Raw genomic sequence first — 19,890 nt, forward strand, 5'->3', positions numbered from 1 at the left:
GCAAAAGACATGAACAGAAACTTTCCAAAAGAAGATAGACCAATGTCCAGCAAACATGAAAGAATGCTCAACATCTCTAATTATCAGGGAAATGCAAATCAAAAGTGCAATGAGATGTTACTTAACTGCAATGAGAGTGACTTTTATCAAAAAGTCCCAAAACAACAAATGCTTGTGTGGATGTGAAGAGATAGGAACACATACACTGCTGGAGGGACTGCAAACTAGTACACCCTCTATTAAAAGTAGCATGGAGATATCTTGAAGAGCTAAAAACAGAACTACTGTTTGATCCAGCAATCCCACTACTTGGTATCTACCCAAAGGAAAAATGAAATTCTATAAAAAAGTCACCTGCACTTGAATGTTTACAGCAGCACAATTCACAATTGCAAAGATGTGGAAACATCCCAAGTGCCCATCAATACATGAGTGGATTAAGAAAATATGGTATATGTATACCATGGAGAACTACTGAGCCATAAAAAATTGTGAACTAGTACCTCTTCTATTAACCTGTATGGAAGTGGAGACTATTCTTCTAAGTGGATTATCACAAGAATGGAAAAACAAACACCACATTTTTTCACCATTAAATTGGAACTAATTGATCAACACTTATGTGCACATATGGAAATAACATTCATCTGAAATCCATCTGGTGGGAGCGGGGAGGTGGAGATGAGTAAATTCACACCTAATGGGTACAATGCACACTATCTGCAATATGGTCATACTTATAACTTTGACTCAAATGGTACAAAAGAAATTTATGTAGCCAAGACATTTGTACCCCTGTAATATTCTGAAATAATAAAAAAGAGTTAATGGCCAGTATTTACTGAGCACTGACGTGCCATAAATTGCTGTAAAAATTTGACATACATGTGATAATTTAATACAGTACTCATAAAACACTAAAGGTACTACTACTATCTCCATTTTATATATGCATAAACTTGGCTAAGAGTAATAAAGTAACTTACCCATCATTGGTCAGTAGCAGAGCTGGGACTTAAATATATGTATTCTAGTTAGTATTCAATATACTATCACTTTGTGTTGAAAACCAGGTCAACCAACCTTGTGAGGTGGATAATATTATTATATTCATTTTGCAAATGAAGAAACTGAGGTTTAGGGAAATGAAAAGAGTTGCCAAATGACAGTTACTAAGTCAGGAGGGAAGTCAGGCATGAATCCATGTCCAACTTCAAAACTGTGTGAAGTACAGGATCTAGCACATAGTAAGTATTCAAAATATTTCTGTGTATTACATATTCAAGTAATATTAATATAACACATAATTTTGGCACCTTTGAATCGTTCAGAGAAGAAATTTTTAATGACTAAATGGTTTTATGTAATACAATAAATTAAAAAATCTAGATCTTTTTGCTTTTTGATATCTATGACAACAAAGGCAGCATATTAGAATACAACTTAGCCTCTGTGCTTCTTCTATTTTTCCATTAAAAATAATTAAAACACTGAGCACATTTTTATTTTTGATGAAATTATACTTTTTATTTTTTCATGGTAATTATCCTTAAAGTTTTCATAAAGAAAGAAAAGGATAAAAATTATTTACATACGTGTTAATTTTTAAAATCCATCAAAACATCATAACATTTGTGCTATTCATAAAGGATAAGATTATATGCAAATTTAAATATGAAATTTTATATGGACAGTATGACAAGAATAAGCACTAAGGAAATGAACCATTTTATTTGTGCCTCTGGTTCAGGGTACAGCTAACTTTTTCTGTGAAGGCAAAGATAGTGAATATTTTAGGTTTTTTAGGCCACATATGGTCTGTGCTGCATACTCCACTTCATTTTTTTGTTTTGTTTCTTTTTTTGTTTTTGCAACCATTTAAAGAAACAAAAAACATTTATAGCTCATGGGCTGTTCAAAACAGGCCTTACAAACAGAGGGTCATAATTTGATGATTCTGAACATTGGCAAATAATTCATAAATATAATAGATCAAGTATCCATTGTTAGGCATGTAAAAAGAAAGAGCCACTGATAGAAATGATGAGAGATGACAAATGATGTTCAAGAAAAGTTTCAGTGGGGTGAAGAGGCCCTGACTACCACCACTCCACTTACAGGAGTTAATCCTAAAAAAATAATAACAAATATATGCAAATTTTTACCTGTAATTATATATGTAAGAGTAGAATTGAAAACAAAATGAATAACAAAGAAATATTTAAATAGCCATAGCATGTCAATATGATAAAAAAACTTCCCATTGCTCAAGAAGTTAATACAATAATACTTAATATGCTGGGGTATATGTTCCAAATGTACTATTTACTAAACAAGCAGATTACCAAAAAGCATGAAAAGTAAAATATTTTTTTTAAAGAAAACAGACATAGGAAAATCAAAAAACTAAAAAAGGTACTTATCTTGCATATATACAATAATTATATGGTATATAAAGATTTTGGTCTGGTTCTTTCACTTCTATGATCATTGTTTTTTCTCATCCTGGAATATTCTTCAAAACCATAAATTTAAGTGACTGTATTTTATATAAATATAATTTTATAATAAAATATTTAGTTGCTTTTGAAAAAAGAGAAACCTTTGGAATCTAGTTCTAGAAAGGCTAATTTTTTTAGAGCAATTTGGTAGTTTTTGGTGTGCTGTGCATATTCTGTGAAACCAGTTATATTGCCTATCAATGTAAAAATATATATATTCAATTAGATTAAGAATATAATACTTATTTATCTAATGCTTACTTCTTTATCTAACTTTAAAAAATCATGGCTGCTCAGAGCCTATGCAGAGACATTTCACCAGAGAGCAGGTGCAGCTTCCATTGGTGCCTGCCAATAGCAGACTTCTGAAACTGATGATATCATGACTGCACTGGTGAACAGAGCCAGGTCTGCTCAGGACCAAGCCATCCAGCAATAACATTAGCATCACCCCCCAGGGGAAGGTGGGAACAGTGTGGGGAGGGAACAGATGGTCCCCTGTGTTGAGCCCTGTGACTGGGGGTTGAGAATGCCTGCTCCTTGGTGTGGAAGTCAAACAGACAAGGAACCTCAGATGCCACAGGCACCACTTGGAAAGCCTTGGGTAACTGCCTCAGTGGGTCCTAGGAGTAGAGGGAGAACCTTGGCTGACCAGCAGATATGGCCCACCTACGTGGAACCTGGGCTGCTGAGAGGAACCTTGTGGTAGACCAGCCCTGCATATGGGCAGCTCTGCAGCCTTCACTGCCTGAATTGAAGGCTCTGCCCCAGTAGTTCCAGGGCCCCTGGTGGGCTTGTGATTCCACCCCTGAGACTCCAGAGTTGTGCCTAGACTCTAAGTCCTTACCACTACTGCTGGGCCAGCAGAATCTTCCTGAGGTCCAACATTTCACTCAGGATCCCCCAGCCCTGAGCAGCTCTCACTCCTGGACTTGGTTTGAGAGAGTTCCAAGCAAAGGAGAACAGGTGCCTTGCATACCTATTAACCCAGAGCTGAGAGAAGAGAAGATGAGAAAAAAACAGCAAAAGAACCCCAGCAATATGAGAAAACAAAATAGTCTGACATCCCAAGAGAACACAATGGAACTACAGTAATGGACTCCACCCACAAGGAAATGCTGAAATGACAGAAATGGAATTCATAATATGGATGGCAAATAAGATGATTGGAATTGAAGAGAAAGTTGAAAACCAACAAAAAGAAGCCAAAGTATATTTCAGGAAATCAATGAAAAAGTCACTAGAGAGTTAGACCTCATAAGAAAGGATATAATAGAACTTAAGGAAATGAAAGAGTCATTCAGGGAATTTCAACATGCAGCAGAAATCTTAAATAACAAGCTAAACCAAGGAGAAGAAAGAATCTCAGAGCTTGAACACAAGGCTCTTGAGATAACCCAGTTATTCAAAGAGGCAGAGAAGAGTATAAAAAAGTTTGAGCAATCACTGAGAGAGATATGAGACTATGTGAAGTGTACTAACATTCAAATTATGGGTATTCCTGAGGGTGAAGAAGAAAGAGCTGAAAGCATGAAAAATCTATTTGAGGAAATTACTAATATTGAGAAAAATTTCCCAGGCAATGCTAAAAATTCAAACATACAGATACAAGATAGACATTGAAAACTGGGAAGATTCATAGCAAATAGGTCATCTCAAAGACACATAGTAATCAACCTGGCCAAAATCAAAATGGGGGAGACAATTTTGCAAGCAGCAAGATGACAGCATCATGTAACCTACATAGGAAAACCCTTCAGGCTAACTGCAGACTTCTCAGCAGAAACCAGAAGGGATTGGGGTGCCATCTTTAATTAACTTAAACTGAACAACTGCCAGCCTATAATTTTGTATTACACAATAGATGGAGAAATTAAGTCATTTCCATATAAGCAAACACTATGGGAATTTGTCATGACCAGACCTGCTTTGCACAAAATACTCAGAAGAGCACTATACACAAATCAGCACAACAGCTACCCACTAGTGTAAATTCACCTATAAAAATCACCAAAAACTTACAACTCCTTTAAAACAATAGAACAAGAGGTAAAACAAAGCAATAAGGGACTATTCAACAGGATGAACAGACCGACAGCCCACATATTAATGTTATCAATCAATGTTAATGGACTGAATGCTCCTCTCAAAAGATGTAGGCTGGCTAATGGATGAAAAAATGCAACCCGTGTATCTTCTCAGCAAACACACCTAAACCGCAAGGATGCACATAGACTCATTGTAAATGGATGAAAAAAAATATTCTATGCAGATGCAAATCAAAAGAGAGCAGCTGTAGCCATTCTCATATCAGATAAAATTGACAATAAGCCAACAAAGGTAAAGAAGGATAAAGAATGTCATTATATAAGGGTAAAGGGAATAAATCAACAAGAAGACATAACAATTGTAAATTGAAGTCCTAGCCAGGGCAATCAGGTGAGAGAAGAATATTAAGGGTATCCAATTTGGGAAAGAAGTCAAACTATCGCTCTTTGCTGACAATATGATCTTGTACCTAGAAAAACCCCAAAGATTCCACCAAGAGTCTTTAGGAATTGATAAATAAAATCATCAGAGTCTCCAGATACAAAATCAATGTATGTAAATCAGTAGCATTTCTATATACTAATAACAGGCAAGCCAAGAGTCAAATCAAAGATTCAATACCACTCACAATAGGTACAAAGAAAATAAAATATCTAGAAATATACTTAACCAAGGTTGTGAAAGATCTCTATAAGGAGAACTACAAAACTCTGAGGAAAGAAATTGCAGAGGATGCAACAAATAGAAAAAGGTACCATGCTCATGGATAGGTAGAATCAACATTGTTAAATGTCCATCCTACCCAAAGTGTTTTACAAATTTAACACAATCCCTATCAAGTTACCAAACTCTGACTTCACAGATCTAGAAAAAATAATTCTATGCTTTGTTTGGAACCAGAAAATAGCCCAAATAGCCAAAGGTATCTTAAGCAAAAATAACAAATCTGGAGGCATCACCTTAGCAGACTTCAAATTATTATTCAGACTATGGTAATCAAAAGAGCATTGTATTGGTACAAAAAGAGAGACATAGACCAATGTAATAGAACACAGGACTCAGATATAAAACCATCTACTTACAATCAACTGATCTTTGACAAAGCAGACAAAAAGTTACACTGGGGAAAAGAAGCCTTATTCAAAAAATGGTGCTGGGAAAATTGGATAGCAGCATGCAGAAGATTGAAACAGGACCTGTATCTCTCACCACTCATAAAAATTAATTCAAGGTGGATAAATTACTTAGATCTAAGGCATGAGACCATAAGAATTTTAGAAGAAAATATAGGAAAAACTGCTTCTAGATATCAGCCCAGACAAAGAATTTATGAAAAAGATTCCACTGGCAATCATGCCAACAAAAATAAAAAATTAATAAATGGGATTTGATTAAACTAAAAAGCTTCTGCACAGCTAAGGAAACAATCAACAGAACAAATAAACAACCTATAGAATGGGAGAAAATATTGACAAACTATAAAGGTCTTATAACCACAATTTAAAAAGAAATCAAGCAAATCAGCAAGAAAGAAAGAAACAATCTTATTAAAACATAGGCAAAAGACATGAACAGATGCTTTTCAAAAGAAGAAAGACAAATAGCCAAGAAACATAAGAAAAAATGCTAACCATCACTAATCATCAGGAAATTAAAATTAAAACCACAATGAAATATAACCTTGCCACAGTTAGAATGGCTTTTAATTAAAAAGTTTAAAAATGATAGATGCTGGTGTGGATACAAAGAAAAAGGGATGATTATACACTTTTTTTGGTGGGATTGCAAGTTACAGCCTCTATGGAAAAGAGTATGGAGATTAAACAATTTGGATGCAACTGGAGAACATTCTCCTAAGTGAAATATTACAGGAATGGAAAAACAAACACTGCATGTACTCCCTATTAAATTGGAACTAACCAATGAGCACATAAGTGCAAAGAGGGAAGTAAAACCCAGTGGAAGCAATCAGGAGGATGGAGGGAGGAGCGGAGGGGAATAAACCAAACCTATTGGTTACTATGAACACCCATTTCGGTGATGGGCACACCTATAGCCAAGGTTTGAGCATTACAAAAACGATCCATGTAACCTAAAACATTTGTACCATCTTAATATTTTGGAATCAAAAATAAAAAATCATGGATGATGTCCTCTTGTTTTCTATCACTTTCAATTAAAAAGTAGAAATTCATATTATTACATGTTATTTATAACATCCTCTATACTTTTCTATTTTATGTTCTAAGTTATATTAACAGATTTATTAATTCCTAACATTGAAGGAGCCAACATGTCAAAAAATCAACTCTGACTTTGTTAGACCATATAAAGTCTGCTAAGTTACCTCCTATTGGCCTTGAGAAGAAAAACAATATAATTAACATGGCCTAGAAGGCCTAGAATGTTTATCCTTTCCTACTACTTCAGCTCCACTTCTTGATGCTTGTAAAATTGCTGAAAAAAATTTTAATACATTGATTATCTTGATATAATCTTGTTTGGATATGTGTTAATTCCCTAAATAAAACCCATATTAAGGAGAGAAATAAAGTTGTAATGCATTTCCATTTTAGGCCTACCTGTTACTCTGTGTCTTGGGGGCTCAGTAAGAAGATCTATGAGGCATAAGTTAAGATCTTTGTGTAATTGGAAGGAGTTTTGAAACTATAATCATTTGAGGGTAGTAGAGCAGTTTTATCAACTTTGCCATAAAAATAAAAAGAAAATTTACAAAATGGGACTCATTTCATGTACTAACATTTAGAAAGCTATACATTTTGGGGGTGGAATGTAAATATATATCTTTCAGGAATCTCTATAAAAATTGAGGTTCACTGAAAGGATGTCTGGAAACAGATGGATATTTTTTCTCTAAATGAAGTACTCTAAATATCATGGAAAACATATTTTATTGCTTTGTAGAAACATACATCCACTTTGAGGGAGTCTCAGATAGAAAAAAGAGAGTTGTAGCAGATGAGTCAACATAAGGTGACATCACATTGACTTTTATGTGCCCCTGAATTAAAAAATATGTATATGTGCGTATGTGTACATATGTGTGTGTATATGTATGTGTCTGTGTGTGTACATATATAAAACAATAATATCTCCCAGTAAGGAAGTATGTAGTTTACAGTAACAGATATAAGCACAGAAATACAACGTGTAGGTAGTTTCTATGGACTAGACTTTGAGTCCACACATTCAGGAACCCTCAACTATCTTATTGAAAGACACATTGATATTTGTGAGCATGGAGAGAAGAACTTCCCCTTAAAAGACAATAGTTTAGGAGGGAAGCTTCAAGAGGCTCCAAGATAGCTGAGTAGAGGTACTCAGCACTCATCACCCCCACCGAGAAGGACAAAAACAGCAAGTAGGTAATTACACATCGAATAGACAGTCTAAAAGAGAACACTTGAATTCCACAAAGAAGTGACACGGAATATCCAAGGCATGGAACAAGGTACAAACAAGGCAACCAGCCTCACCAGGATTGGCTGGCAGCCCAGTGAGGCTCCCCAGTATAGAAAAAGGTAAGCAAGAGATCCCCAGTGATCCACATTCCCACTGTGACTTCTGTAATCCTAGTCATGGTATCCTAGTCTCAGGGGCCCTGAGACTAACATAGGCAGCTGCCTAAGTCCACATAACAGCACTGTTCCAGAGAGGGAGCTCATGCTGAGTCTCACACTCCCTCAAGACACAAGCATCTGCAGCATGGCGCCATTTTGAGAGCCCAACCCTACCAGACTGCATTCTGATCTGTAACCCAGTAGTCTCTGCATCTCCACATCCCTGGAGCCCCACTGACATCTCCACATATCCACCAAAAGAGCTGCAATAGTGCTATTCTGGCTAGATCCAAAGTGCAGCCAGGCTCCCAGAACTTTAGCCTATGCAGTGTCCTATACTCTGGGGAATGTGTGGTGTACTAGGAAGGCTGCCCCCAGGACTAAGGGAGCCAAAGCCTATGGTCTCTAGAGCCTGAGAGTCACCTGCCTGGGGCCAATGCTACTGACAGCAACCCCACCCCCTCCTAGCAGCAGGGCCACTGTGCACTTCAGTGAGACTTCAGTGGGACTGGATACTATCCTGGGGCATGAGGGCAGGCTTACTCCACATGATGCTGCCTCAGCCTGCTGACTAGGGGCCTGCTTCACCCACTACAGCCTGTGCTTGTGTGCACCATCAGCAACCTTGAGGAGAGGTCACCATCACTGCTGGCACATACCCATATGTGCCAATTGGAGGCTTGGGGACTGGCCTACCCAGCCCATCTCTGCTACTTCTAGCACTAGTATGTGCTGCCTGGGAGTCTAAAAGTTGGCCTGCCACCATTACTGCCATTGCTGATACCATGCTTGCCTATCAGGTGCCAGAGAAGTTGCTCACCTGCCCAACCCAATGCTTCCACTGCAGATACCCAAGCAAGCCACCTAGAAGCCCAGGAATTGAACTGCCTGGACTGGCTAACACCAGTGACTGCATATACTGCTCAGGGGCCCATGGACAAGCATGCTTGGTCTGACACCACCACCACTGAGGCCCAAGGACTAGCTTGCCTGATGTTCCCATTCCCAGCAAAGCCTTACCACAGCCTCCACTAACAGCTGAAGTCTAAACCACAGAGGAAATCATACACACCACTGATACTGATTACTGTCAAAAAATTATATGGAGACTATACTATTGCATGTACCCAGAATCAAAGCTAAACTGCCCTATGCAACCAACATTATAGATATATTGACAGGAAAAATTTTCCTCAACAAAAGCCAATTCCAAAAAATTGGAAAAAGTGACTGTTACACCAGATGTACAGATGCCAATGTAAAGACAGAGACACAAGAAACATAAAAAAGCAAGGAAACATGACACCCCTAAAGGAACACAAGAATTCTCTAGCAACAGATGCCTGCTAAAAAGAAATCTAAGAAAAGCCTAAAAAACAATTTTAAATAATGGTATTAAAGAAGCTCAGTGAGATACAAGAGAACACAGGCAAACAGTACAAAGAAATAAGAAAAACAAATCAAGATCTGAATGAGAAATTCAACCAAGAGATAGGAATCACAAAAAAAAGAACCAGACAGAAATCCTGAAACTGAAGAATTCAATGAATGAAATAAAAAATACAATTGAGAGCTCCAGCAACAGACTAGATAAATTCTGAGGAAAGAATTTCAAAACTTGAAGACAGGTCTTTTGAAATAACCCAGTCAGAGAAGAGAAGAGAAGAGAAGAGAAAAGAAAAGAAAAGAAAAGAAAAGAAAAGAAAAGAAAAGAAAAGAAAAGAAAAAAAGAATAAAAAATAATTAAGAAAAACTATGTGACACATGGGGCACCATAAAGTGGCCAAATATTTGGATTTGGGGTATTCTAGAAGGAGAGGAGATGGGCAAAGGCATAAAAAACTTACTTAACAAAATAATAGTTGAAAAATTTCTGGGTCTTACAAGAGATTTAGACATTCAGACACAGGAAGTTCAAAGATCCTCAAATAGATACAACCCCCAAAAGGTCTTCTCCAAATCACATTATAGTAAAGCTGTCAAAAGTCAAAGACAGAGAATTCTAACAACAGCAAGAAAGAAATGTCAAATTGCATACAAGGAAACCCATATCAGAATAACAAGAAATTTCTCAGCAGAAACTTTATAGCCCAGGAGAGAATGAAATGATATATTCAAAGTGTTGAAAGAAAAAAAATGCCAGACAAAAATACAATAACTAACAAAGCTACCCTTCAAAAATAAAGGAAAAATAAAGTCTTTTCCTAAGAAGCAAAAAACAAGTAAATTTATCACCACTAGACTGGCCCTACAAGAAATGCTTAAGGGAATCCTACATCAGGAAGAATTGTATACTTTTGTATACAACTCACTGGTAGAGCAGACAAACAAATGAGAAAGAGAAAGGACTTAAATGTTAGCACTACAGAAAACCACCAAACTGCAATGATACAGAATAAGAGAGAAGGAATGAACAAAGAATATACAAAACAACCAAAATAAATTAACAAACTGACAGGAATAAGTCCTCACCTATTAATAACAACTTTGAAGTAAACAAATTAAATTTCTGCTTAAAAGATATAGACTGGCTGAATGGAAAAAAAAAAATGACTATATTGTATTCTGCCAACAAGAAACTCACATCACCTGTAAAGACACATAAAGACTGAAAGTGAAGGGATGGAAAAAGATATTCCATGAAAATGGTAACCAAAAAGGAGCAAGAGTAGCTTTACTTGTATCAGATAAAATAGACTTTACATCATAAACAGTAAGAGAAACAAAGAGATAAAGAAACAAAAAGAGACAAAGAAGGTCATTGTGTAATGATAAAGGAATCATGAAGAAGATGTAACAATTCTAAATATACATACTTCCAAAAATGGAGCACCCAGATATAGAAAACAAATATTAGATCTAAAGGGAGAGATAGACTCCAATACAATAATAGTTGGGGACTTCAATCCACCCTCCTCAGCATTGGACAGATCATCTAGACAGAAAATTAATCAAGAAACATTGGATTTAAACTGGACTTGGCCAAATGGATCTAACAGACATTTATAGAACATTTTACCTGACAACTTCAGAATGTGCATTCTTGTCATCAGCACGTGTAACATTCTCCAGAATAGACCATATGTTAGGCCACAAAACAAGTCTCAACAAATTTTAAAAAATCAAAATCATATCAAATATTTTCTCAGACCACAATGGCATAAAACTAGAAATCAATAACAACTCAAAAAGTCTGGAAACTGTAAAATTACATGAAAATTAAACATGTTCCTGAATGAGTGATCATTGGTTCAATGAAGAAATTAAGAAGGAAATAAAAAAAAACCTCTTCAAACAAATGAAAATAGAAACATAATATACCAAAACTTAGGGGATACAGCAAAAGCAGTGATAAAAGGAAAGTTTATAGACCTAAATGCCACATCAAAAAAGTGGAAAGATTCTAAATAAACAATATAATGATGCACCTCAAGAAATCAGAAAAGCAAGAACAAACCAAAGCACAAAAACAAGAACATACGCAAATCAATAAACATGACACATCACATCAACAGAATGAAAGACAAAAATTATATGATCCTTTCAGTAGATACAGAAAAATCACTTGATAAAATTCAACATCCCTTTATAAAGAAAACTCTCAAAAAACTAGGCATAGAAGGAACATACCTCAACATGATAAAGGCCATATATGACAAACGCATAGCTAACATCATCTTGAATGGGAAAAAGCTGAAAGCCTTTCCTATAAGAACTGGAACAAGACAAGGATGCCCATTTTTACCACTCCTATTCAACATGATACTGGAAGTCCTAGCCAGAGCAACCAGGAAAGAGAAAGAAAGAAAAGGCATCCTAATTGGAAAAAAGAGTCAAATTGTCCCTCTTTGAGGGTGACACAATTGTATATTTATTAGTAGAAAAAACTTAAGATTTCATCAAAAATCTCTTAGAACTGATAAATTCAGGAAAGTTACAAGATACACAATCAACATGCAAAAATCAGTAGCATTTCTATACACCAATAACAAAATAGCTGAAAAAGAAACAAAAAAGGCAATTGCATTTAAAATAGCTACAAAAAATACCTAAGAATAAATTTAACTAAGGTGGTGAAAAACCTCTATAAGGAAAACTACAAAACACTGATGAACAAAACTGAAGAGTACACAAACAAATGACAAAACATATGCTCATCGAAGGGAAGAATTAATATTGTTAAATCTACCATACTATCTGATGTAGTTTGAATATTTTCCCTTCTAAATTCCATGTTGAAATTTGATCCCCAGTGTTGGAGGTGGGGTCTAGTGGCAGGTATTTGGGTCATGGGAGTGGGTCCCTCACAAATGGCTTGGGGCCATTCTTGTAGTAATGAGTGAGTTCTTACTCTTTCACTTCCCTTGAGATCTGGCTATTAAAAAGAGCCTAGCACCTCTTCTCTCTCTTTCCTCCTCTCTCACCATGTGATACCAGGTCCCTTTCCCTTCTGCCATGATAAGAAGCTTCCTGAGGTCCTCTCCAGAAGCAGATACTGGTGCCATGCTTCTTGCATAGCCTGCAGAACCATGAACCAAATAAACATCTTTTCTTTGTAAATTATCCAGTCTCAGGTATTCCTTTATAGCACTGAAATGGTCTAAAATGCTACCCTGAACATTTCACAGATTCTTTGCAATTCCTATCAAAATACTAATATTCCTTGCAGAAATAGAAAAAAAATCAATCCTAAAGTTCATATGGAACCAAAAAAGAGCCTGAATAGCCAAAGCAACCCTGAGCAAAAAGAAGAAAGCTGGAGGCATCACAGTACCTGACTTCAAAATATACTAAAAGTGTACAGTAACCCAAAAAGCCTGGTGTTGATACTAAAACAGACACATACACCGATGGAACATAATAGAGAACCTAGAAATAAATCCACATATTTACTGCCAACTCATTTTTGACAAAGGTGCCAAGAACATACATTGGGGGAAGGACACCTCTTCAACAAATGGTGCTGAGAAAACTGGATATACACATCAAGAAGAATGAAACTAGACTCCTATTTCTTACCATCAACAAAAGGCAACTCAAAATGGATTAAAAACTTAAATGTAACGCCTGAAACTCAAACACTAATAGAAGAATGCATTAGAGAAATGCTCCAGGACATGGATCTGGGTAAAGAATTTATAGCTAAGACCTCAAAAGCATAGGCAACAAAACCAAAATAGACAAATGGACTGCATTAAACTAAAAGCTTCTGCATAGCAAAGGAAACAATTAACAGAGTGAGGAAACAACCTTTGAATGGGAGAAAATATTTGCAAACTATTCATTTGACAAAGGACTGTATTCAGAATATACAAGGAACTCAACCCAACAGGAAAAAAAATCGCATTAAAAAGGATTGAATATATGTCTCAAAAGAACACATACAAATGTCCAATAGGTATGTAAAAAACACTCAACATCAGTAATCATCAGGGCAATGCACACCAAAGCCACAATGAGATACCATCTTACCCCAGCTAGAATGGCTATTACCAAAATGACAAAAACAAAACAAAACAAAACAAAACATCCACCAAAACAAATGCTGGCAAGGCTGTAGAGAAAAGGAAACTTATACGCTTTTGATGGGAATGTATATTAGTACAGCCATTATGGAAAAAAGTATGGAGATTTCTCAAAAAACTAAAAATAGAACTACCACATGATCCAATAATCCCACCACTGGATATATATCCAAAGGAAAGGAAATCAGTATATCAAAGGGATACCTTTACCCCATGTTTATTGTAGCACTATTCACACAATAGCTAAGATATGAAATCAATCTCAGTATGTATTAATGGATGAATGGATTAAAAAATGGAATAATATTCAGCCCTAAGAAAGAATGAAATCTTGTTATTTGCAGAAACATGTATGGAACTGGAGGTTATTATGTTAAGCAAAATAAATCAGGCACAGAAAGACAAAAATTGCATGTTCTCACTCATATGTGGGAGTTATAAAAGTTATCTCATAGAGGTAGAGATTAGAAGGATAGTTACCAGAGGCTAAGAAGGGTTTGTGTGTGTGTGTGGGGTGGTGGGGGGGTGGGGGGAGGGATGGCGGGAGAAATAAAGAGAGATAATTTAGTAGGTACAAACATACAGTTAAATAGAAAGAATAAGTTCTAGTGTTCAATAGCACAGTAGGATGACTATAGTTAACAACAATATATTGTATATTTCAAAATGGCTAAAAGAGAATATTTTAAATGCTTCCAACATAAAGAAATAAATGTTCAAGGTGATGGATATCCTAAATACCCTGACTTGTTCATCACACATTCTATGCATGGATCAAAATATCACTGTACCCTATAAATATGTACAGATATTATATATCAGTAAAAGTATAATAAAAAGAGAATAGTTCAGTGGCAGAACAAGCTTCCAGAAAACAACAGGAAAAATTCAAATTGGAAGAAGATCATCTCTGAAGAAAGATTATGATTATTTGTAAATCATAAATGTAAGTCTACCTAAATTAAAAGGCAGAATAAAATTGTGGAAGTTTAAAAGCAAATTTCAAATTTATACTGGAATTTAATGATTATTTAAAACATAATTTAGCATCTTACCCATTCATCTTAGAAAAAAATAGACTAAGGAATAAATATATTGATATTCACTTAAAATATGGAAACCCTAACATTAATGAAATAATATATGAGTCAAGGATTTCAACTCTTCTAAAATTGTACCACAAGAGTAGGTATACATGGAATTTTTCTTTGTACAATTTGAAAGTTGTCTAATAAAATTTTGATCTTGGAGAAGGAATCTGCAAGGTAATTTCTAACATTTTTTAAATTGTGTAAACCATAAGCCCCTACCTTTGGATGAGGTTCATTTGTTCTAATGCTACTGGGACAAATCTTAACATAAATAAGTCTTTCAAGTAAGAATCAGTACTTGAGCCATCTTGGGGAAGAAATGTTGAGTATGTGAGTGTTTCAACACAGATGTTTAAGTATTTAAATAACTGTATTCTGATTAATTTTTCCTAAACTTATTTGACTATGGATAATCTCTTTTTGTAGAATCCCTTGTAATACTAGTGTTTGGTGAACCTAATTTTGGGAAAATTTGGGTGAATATTAGAAAATAAGATTTCGTTTCCTGAGAAAATAGATTTGGTCCTATAGAAAGAGAAATTCAAGATCTAAATTGAGGATATGAGGTATGGTTAGTTCTGAAAAAATGAGAAATGATTACTCTGCCATAAATGTACCAATTAAGAAAAAAAAAATGAGTATGTTAGAGAGCCCAGACACTTTCTCTTACAGGAAATCCTGGTTTGGATATCTTACCAGAACAGGTCATTCCAACATCTTCCCTGTGACTGCAGTCATGCATTCCCCATTCTCTATGCCTGCATGACCAGAGAGCTGACTCGTCCCCATAGCAGGAAACATCATCAAGCCAAATTTTTCCAGATCCCATAGAAACACTTCCCAGACCCATGGCAATGATAGAAGATGGACAATCCAGTTGGCCACACACCACAGCTGCATTATTACTGTTCCAACCGTCACCACATACTGTGCCCCATTGTTCTTGAAACTTCACCTCCAGTCTTCCTGAGCAACGGTTGGGGCCATCCACCAGTCTCAGGCTCCACGTTTCATTGCCTACATCAAGAACAATGAGGCAAGTAGTTAATGGGTGTGATGGTTAATTTTATGTGTCAGCTTGGCTAGGCTATAGTACCCAGTTATTTGGTCAAACATCAGTCTAGATGTTGCTGGGAAGCTACTTTTTTTAAATTTTTTTAGGTGTGATTAACATTTAAATCAGTATACTTTGTAGCAGATTATCCTCCTTAATGTAGGTGGGCCTCATCTAATCAGTTCAAGACCTTAAGACAAAAGACTGAGATTACAGACTATCTTCAGATTCAAGACTACAACATCAACACTTCTCCAAAGTCTGCTAACCTACCTTGCAGATTTGGGACTTGTGCGACCTCACATACACACACACACACACACACACACACATTCACACATGCATATAAATATATACTATATGTGTGTGTGTATATATTGATATAGATATAGGGATAGATACATATAGATATAGATATAGGTGCAGATAGATACATATAGACACACACACACACACACAAACATTCTATTGGTTTTGTTTCCCAAGAGAACCACGACTAATACAGATTTTGGTATCAATAGTGGTTCCAGAGGAACAATACCTTAAGGATGAATTTTCTGAATTGATTGTGGGGTTTCTAGAATTGGTTTGTTAATCTGATAAAATTTAAGGGCACTAATGACTCTACAGCAAGTAGTAATGAGAACACTGATAGTCTATGGCAGGATATGGCAATAGAAATATGCACAATATCACCATTGGATACTCCTAACCAAGTCCTTATAAGAGGCAAGGTTTGGGGTGAGCATATATTTGAAACCTTAGGACATTTTTGCCAAACTGACAAGCATAATAAGGTGAGATGATTGATCCCAATTGCACTGGATAAAGTGAGGAAAGAAAAAGATGAGCTCAGAGATTCAAATTCCCAGCTCAAGTGCCATATGACCTGAAAGTTTCTATGTCTTTCCTGAAAGAAACTGGTATCTTCTGTAGCCACAGAACCAAGATTGCTGAAAATTAAACCTAGCCTCAATCTGGCAAGGGACTGAATGACAATGCAAATTGAATTTCCAACTTCCCAGGATGTCTACTGTCAAAGTGAGGCATTGATTAGGAAGGAATAGAATAATGAAAATTGGGATGAGGACATATGGGAAGATTTGATGGGGCTGGGACCACTGAAACCCTAAACTCTAGTGTTTCTTCTTTGATAGTAGAGGCAGCCATCCACCCCAGTCTGAGGATATTAACCCTACTTTCCCTGAAGAAACCATAACAACCTCTCCTGAGGTAATAGTCTTGAAAGATATTTCTGATTCTCCTTAGCTCCCACTCCTCTTTACAACTAGATTCAAATCCCACCAGGCCTCAAAGGTGAGGTACAAAGTGTCTCATATGGAGATGCACACAAAAGAACATAATTTTTCTAATTTATACAGACAGAAGTCTAGGGAATATGTGTGGGAATGAATATCAAGGGTGTGCCATAACGGTGAAAAGAACATAAAGTTGGATCAGGCCGAATTTACTAATATGGGCACACTAAACAGATTCTGGATTTAATGATGCAGCTGAGGATGAGAAAGGGCTCTAACAGTTTGTTTTATTGGTTGGCTGAAACATGGACCAAAAGGTGGCCTACACTAAATGTGAAATGCCAGAACTGCCTTTGTATATAGTAGGGCAAGGGATCCAATGGGGTCAGGGAAATTGGAATGTTATAGCGGATTTACCCCATAAGACCTGCTCACCCACCCAGGAGAGTCCAGAGGACACACCTTTCACCACAACTGTGAGAAATAAATTTATTAAGGGAGCCCCAGTATCCTTAAAAAGCTCTGTGCTAGCTCTTCTCTATAGGACAGGAATTACAGTGGGAACTGCTGCCACTAATCCAGGATCCTTGGATGCAATGGGAATAATTGGATCCCAGTGTGGCAGAGGACAAATGGTGGCACTTAATCACTGAATAAAAAGTGAGCATGGTAACCAATGGACAGTAGTCAAAGCAGAAATCAGAACAGCCTGACAACACAGACCTATGGTGTTTGCTAATTGATTGTGGCATCCCTAGAAGTGAAACAGGTGGGCCATCTACTCAATTTTTACTTGATCTATATATGTGGAAGAGTTGTAGGTGAAGTGAATAGAAATTTAACCTAAAAATGGAGAGTCGTGACTCCTCTATAAATTTCCAGACTTGAGCCAGTTTATAGATCCTGTTAGGAATATTATTGCTCTTTTCAGGAAAGAATAAACAAGAACAAGTCTTACCTGAGCAGCTCACAATCACATCCTCCTCATGTAAACAGTTATGCTTTCCCCATCCACGGTGTTTGCAGTCCCAGATGTCTGACTCATTTCCAATGCAAGAAACATCATCCAGCCAAATAGGCCCTGATGCGCTCCTACGCAGGGTCATGCCAAATATGCGGACAGGATTTCCACATCCCAATTTTTTACACACAATAGCTGCATTCCTTGTGCTCCATAGGTCATGACACACAGTCCCCCACTCTCCTTGGTATTTCACCTCCAATGTCCCATAACAGGGACTTTCTCCCCCCGTGAGCCTGAGGTCCAGATCCAACTCATCTGTAAGAAAGACAAAACCATACATTTGAGATCAAATTGAGAGGGTCCTTTCAGAAGACCAAAGATGATATTTTCTTCACCATCTAAATTTACCACTCTGAGGCTTTGCCTAATGGATGAATTTTTGATGAAAAGTTTGGTTTTCTTTCTTTTGATAATTTCTTATTCAATTTTGGAGAGATATACCTAAAGCATGAAAAACAGAAGCAAATTTCCTGAAGTGAAGCCTGGGGAACATTATAAAGCCTCTCAGAATGACTGATTTGGACAAGACGGGCAACATGGGATCATGAGGAGAGGTTCATGGAGGCATAATTATATTCAGGAGATTACTTTGGCAGGTTTCTGCAGTGTAGTCCAGCATTGGCACGAAAGCTCACATCTCATTGTCTTTATTTTAGTTTGTCCACCCATGTTTTATAAGATAAAAGGAGGCATAAGTACATGAAAATGTCCTTTTATAAAATAAATTCCTCTTTTTGATCTTGATTTCTCCAATGTTCAAAGCACTTGAGAAATATTTTTCTATCCAGCTATTACTATGATATAGGAAAGGTGTAATATTTTATACTGGACCCCTTTAAAAATTCTAAAAGCTTTCCAGTTCCTTCTCTGGGTATCCAGTAAGACAATTGCTTCTAGTATACAAAATAATCTCCCATTCTATTCAACCTAGTGTATACATATATTTAAAACATAATATTTAATGGTTTCATAGTACACCATCATACAGAGGTTCTGTAAGTTATTTAATCAAGACACAATTCTTGGTTATTTAAGTTGATAATTTTTCATTTTCTTAAATTATGCTGCCACAGATATCCTTGCACATAAAGTTTTGAGTATGTCACCAATTACTTCCAAGAAAAATATAATGGAAAACAATGTTCTTAATCTAGGTTAAATGTACATGTGTATGAATACATGTATATATGTCCATATAATATATATAATTTTCCTATATACTAAATAAAAATTCATAGAAACAAAGCAAATAAAAAATTTAAGTTCCTGAGACAAATACATAAATATAGTATATCATCTTCTAATATAGGATAACTAAATATTGTAATGATAATTTCTCCCCAAGTCAAACCAATTCATATATTTTTAAAACAGACTGGATTTTGCCATGTTGCCCAGGCTAGAGTGCAGTGGCTACTCACAGGTGTGGTTACAGTGCACTACAGCCTTGAACTCCTAGGCTCAAGTGATCTTCCTGTCTCATCCTCCCAAGTAGCTGGGACTACATGTGTGCACTCAGCCAATTCATACGTTTAATATTACCTTAAAAACAATTTCAATTTTAATTTACATTTAGAAGAATAAAAATGAAAGAATAGCAAAGAAATTTTATGAAAAAATAAGAATAATTAGAAGATATATGCATCAATACATATTAGCTTGCAGAAAGCTACAATAATTAAAATATTAATGTTCTAGAAATAGAAGAGGAGGGTTATGTAATTTGCAAAGGGCAGCTAAAATATAAAGAGTTCTTATATATTATGAAGACAAAGATATATCACACAATAGAAAAATGGTCACAGA

The 19,890-nt window shown here is 36.1% G+C and overlaps 1 protein-coding gene across 1 annotated transcript in view; it reads right to left on the reverse strand.

Moving 5' to 3' along the window:
- Nucleotides 1-19,890, reverse strand: part of LOC138396796 (scavenger receptor cysteine-rich type 1 protein M160-like) — a 164,672-nt gene that overhangs the window by 114,535 nt on the left and 30,247 nt on the right. The window contains exons 7-8 of the mRNA XM_069490461.1: nucleotides 18,019-18,339; nucleotides 15,444-15,764 (exon numbers count right to left, since the gene is read on the reverse strand). Coding sequence (XP_069346562.1) covers nucleotides 15,444-15,764; nucleotides 18,019-18,339 — 642 coding nt within the window. The remainder of the gene's footprint in view (nucleotides 1-15,443; nucleotides 15,765-18,018; nucleotides 18,340-19,890) is intronic.

Source organism: Eulemur rufifrons, chromosome 16 (genome assembly GCF_041146395.1).
Source record: "Eulemur rufifrons isolate Redbay chromosome 16, OSU_ERuf_1, whole genome shotgun sequence".
In the NCBI taxonomy this organism is placed as follows: Eukaryota; Metazoa; Chordata; class Mammalia; order Primates; family Lemuridae; genus Eulemur; species Eulemur rufifrons.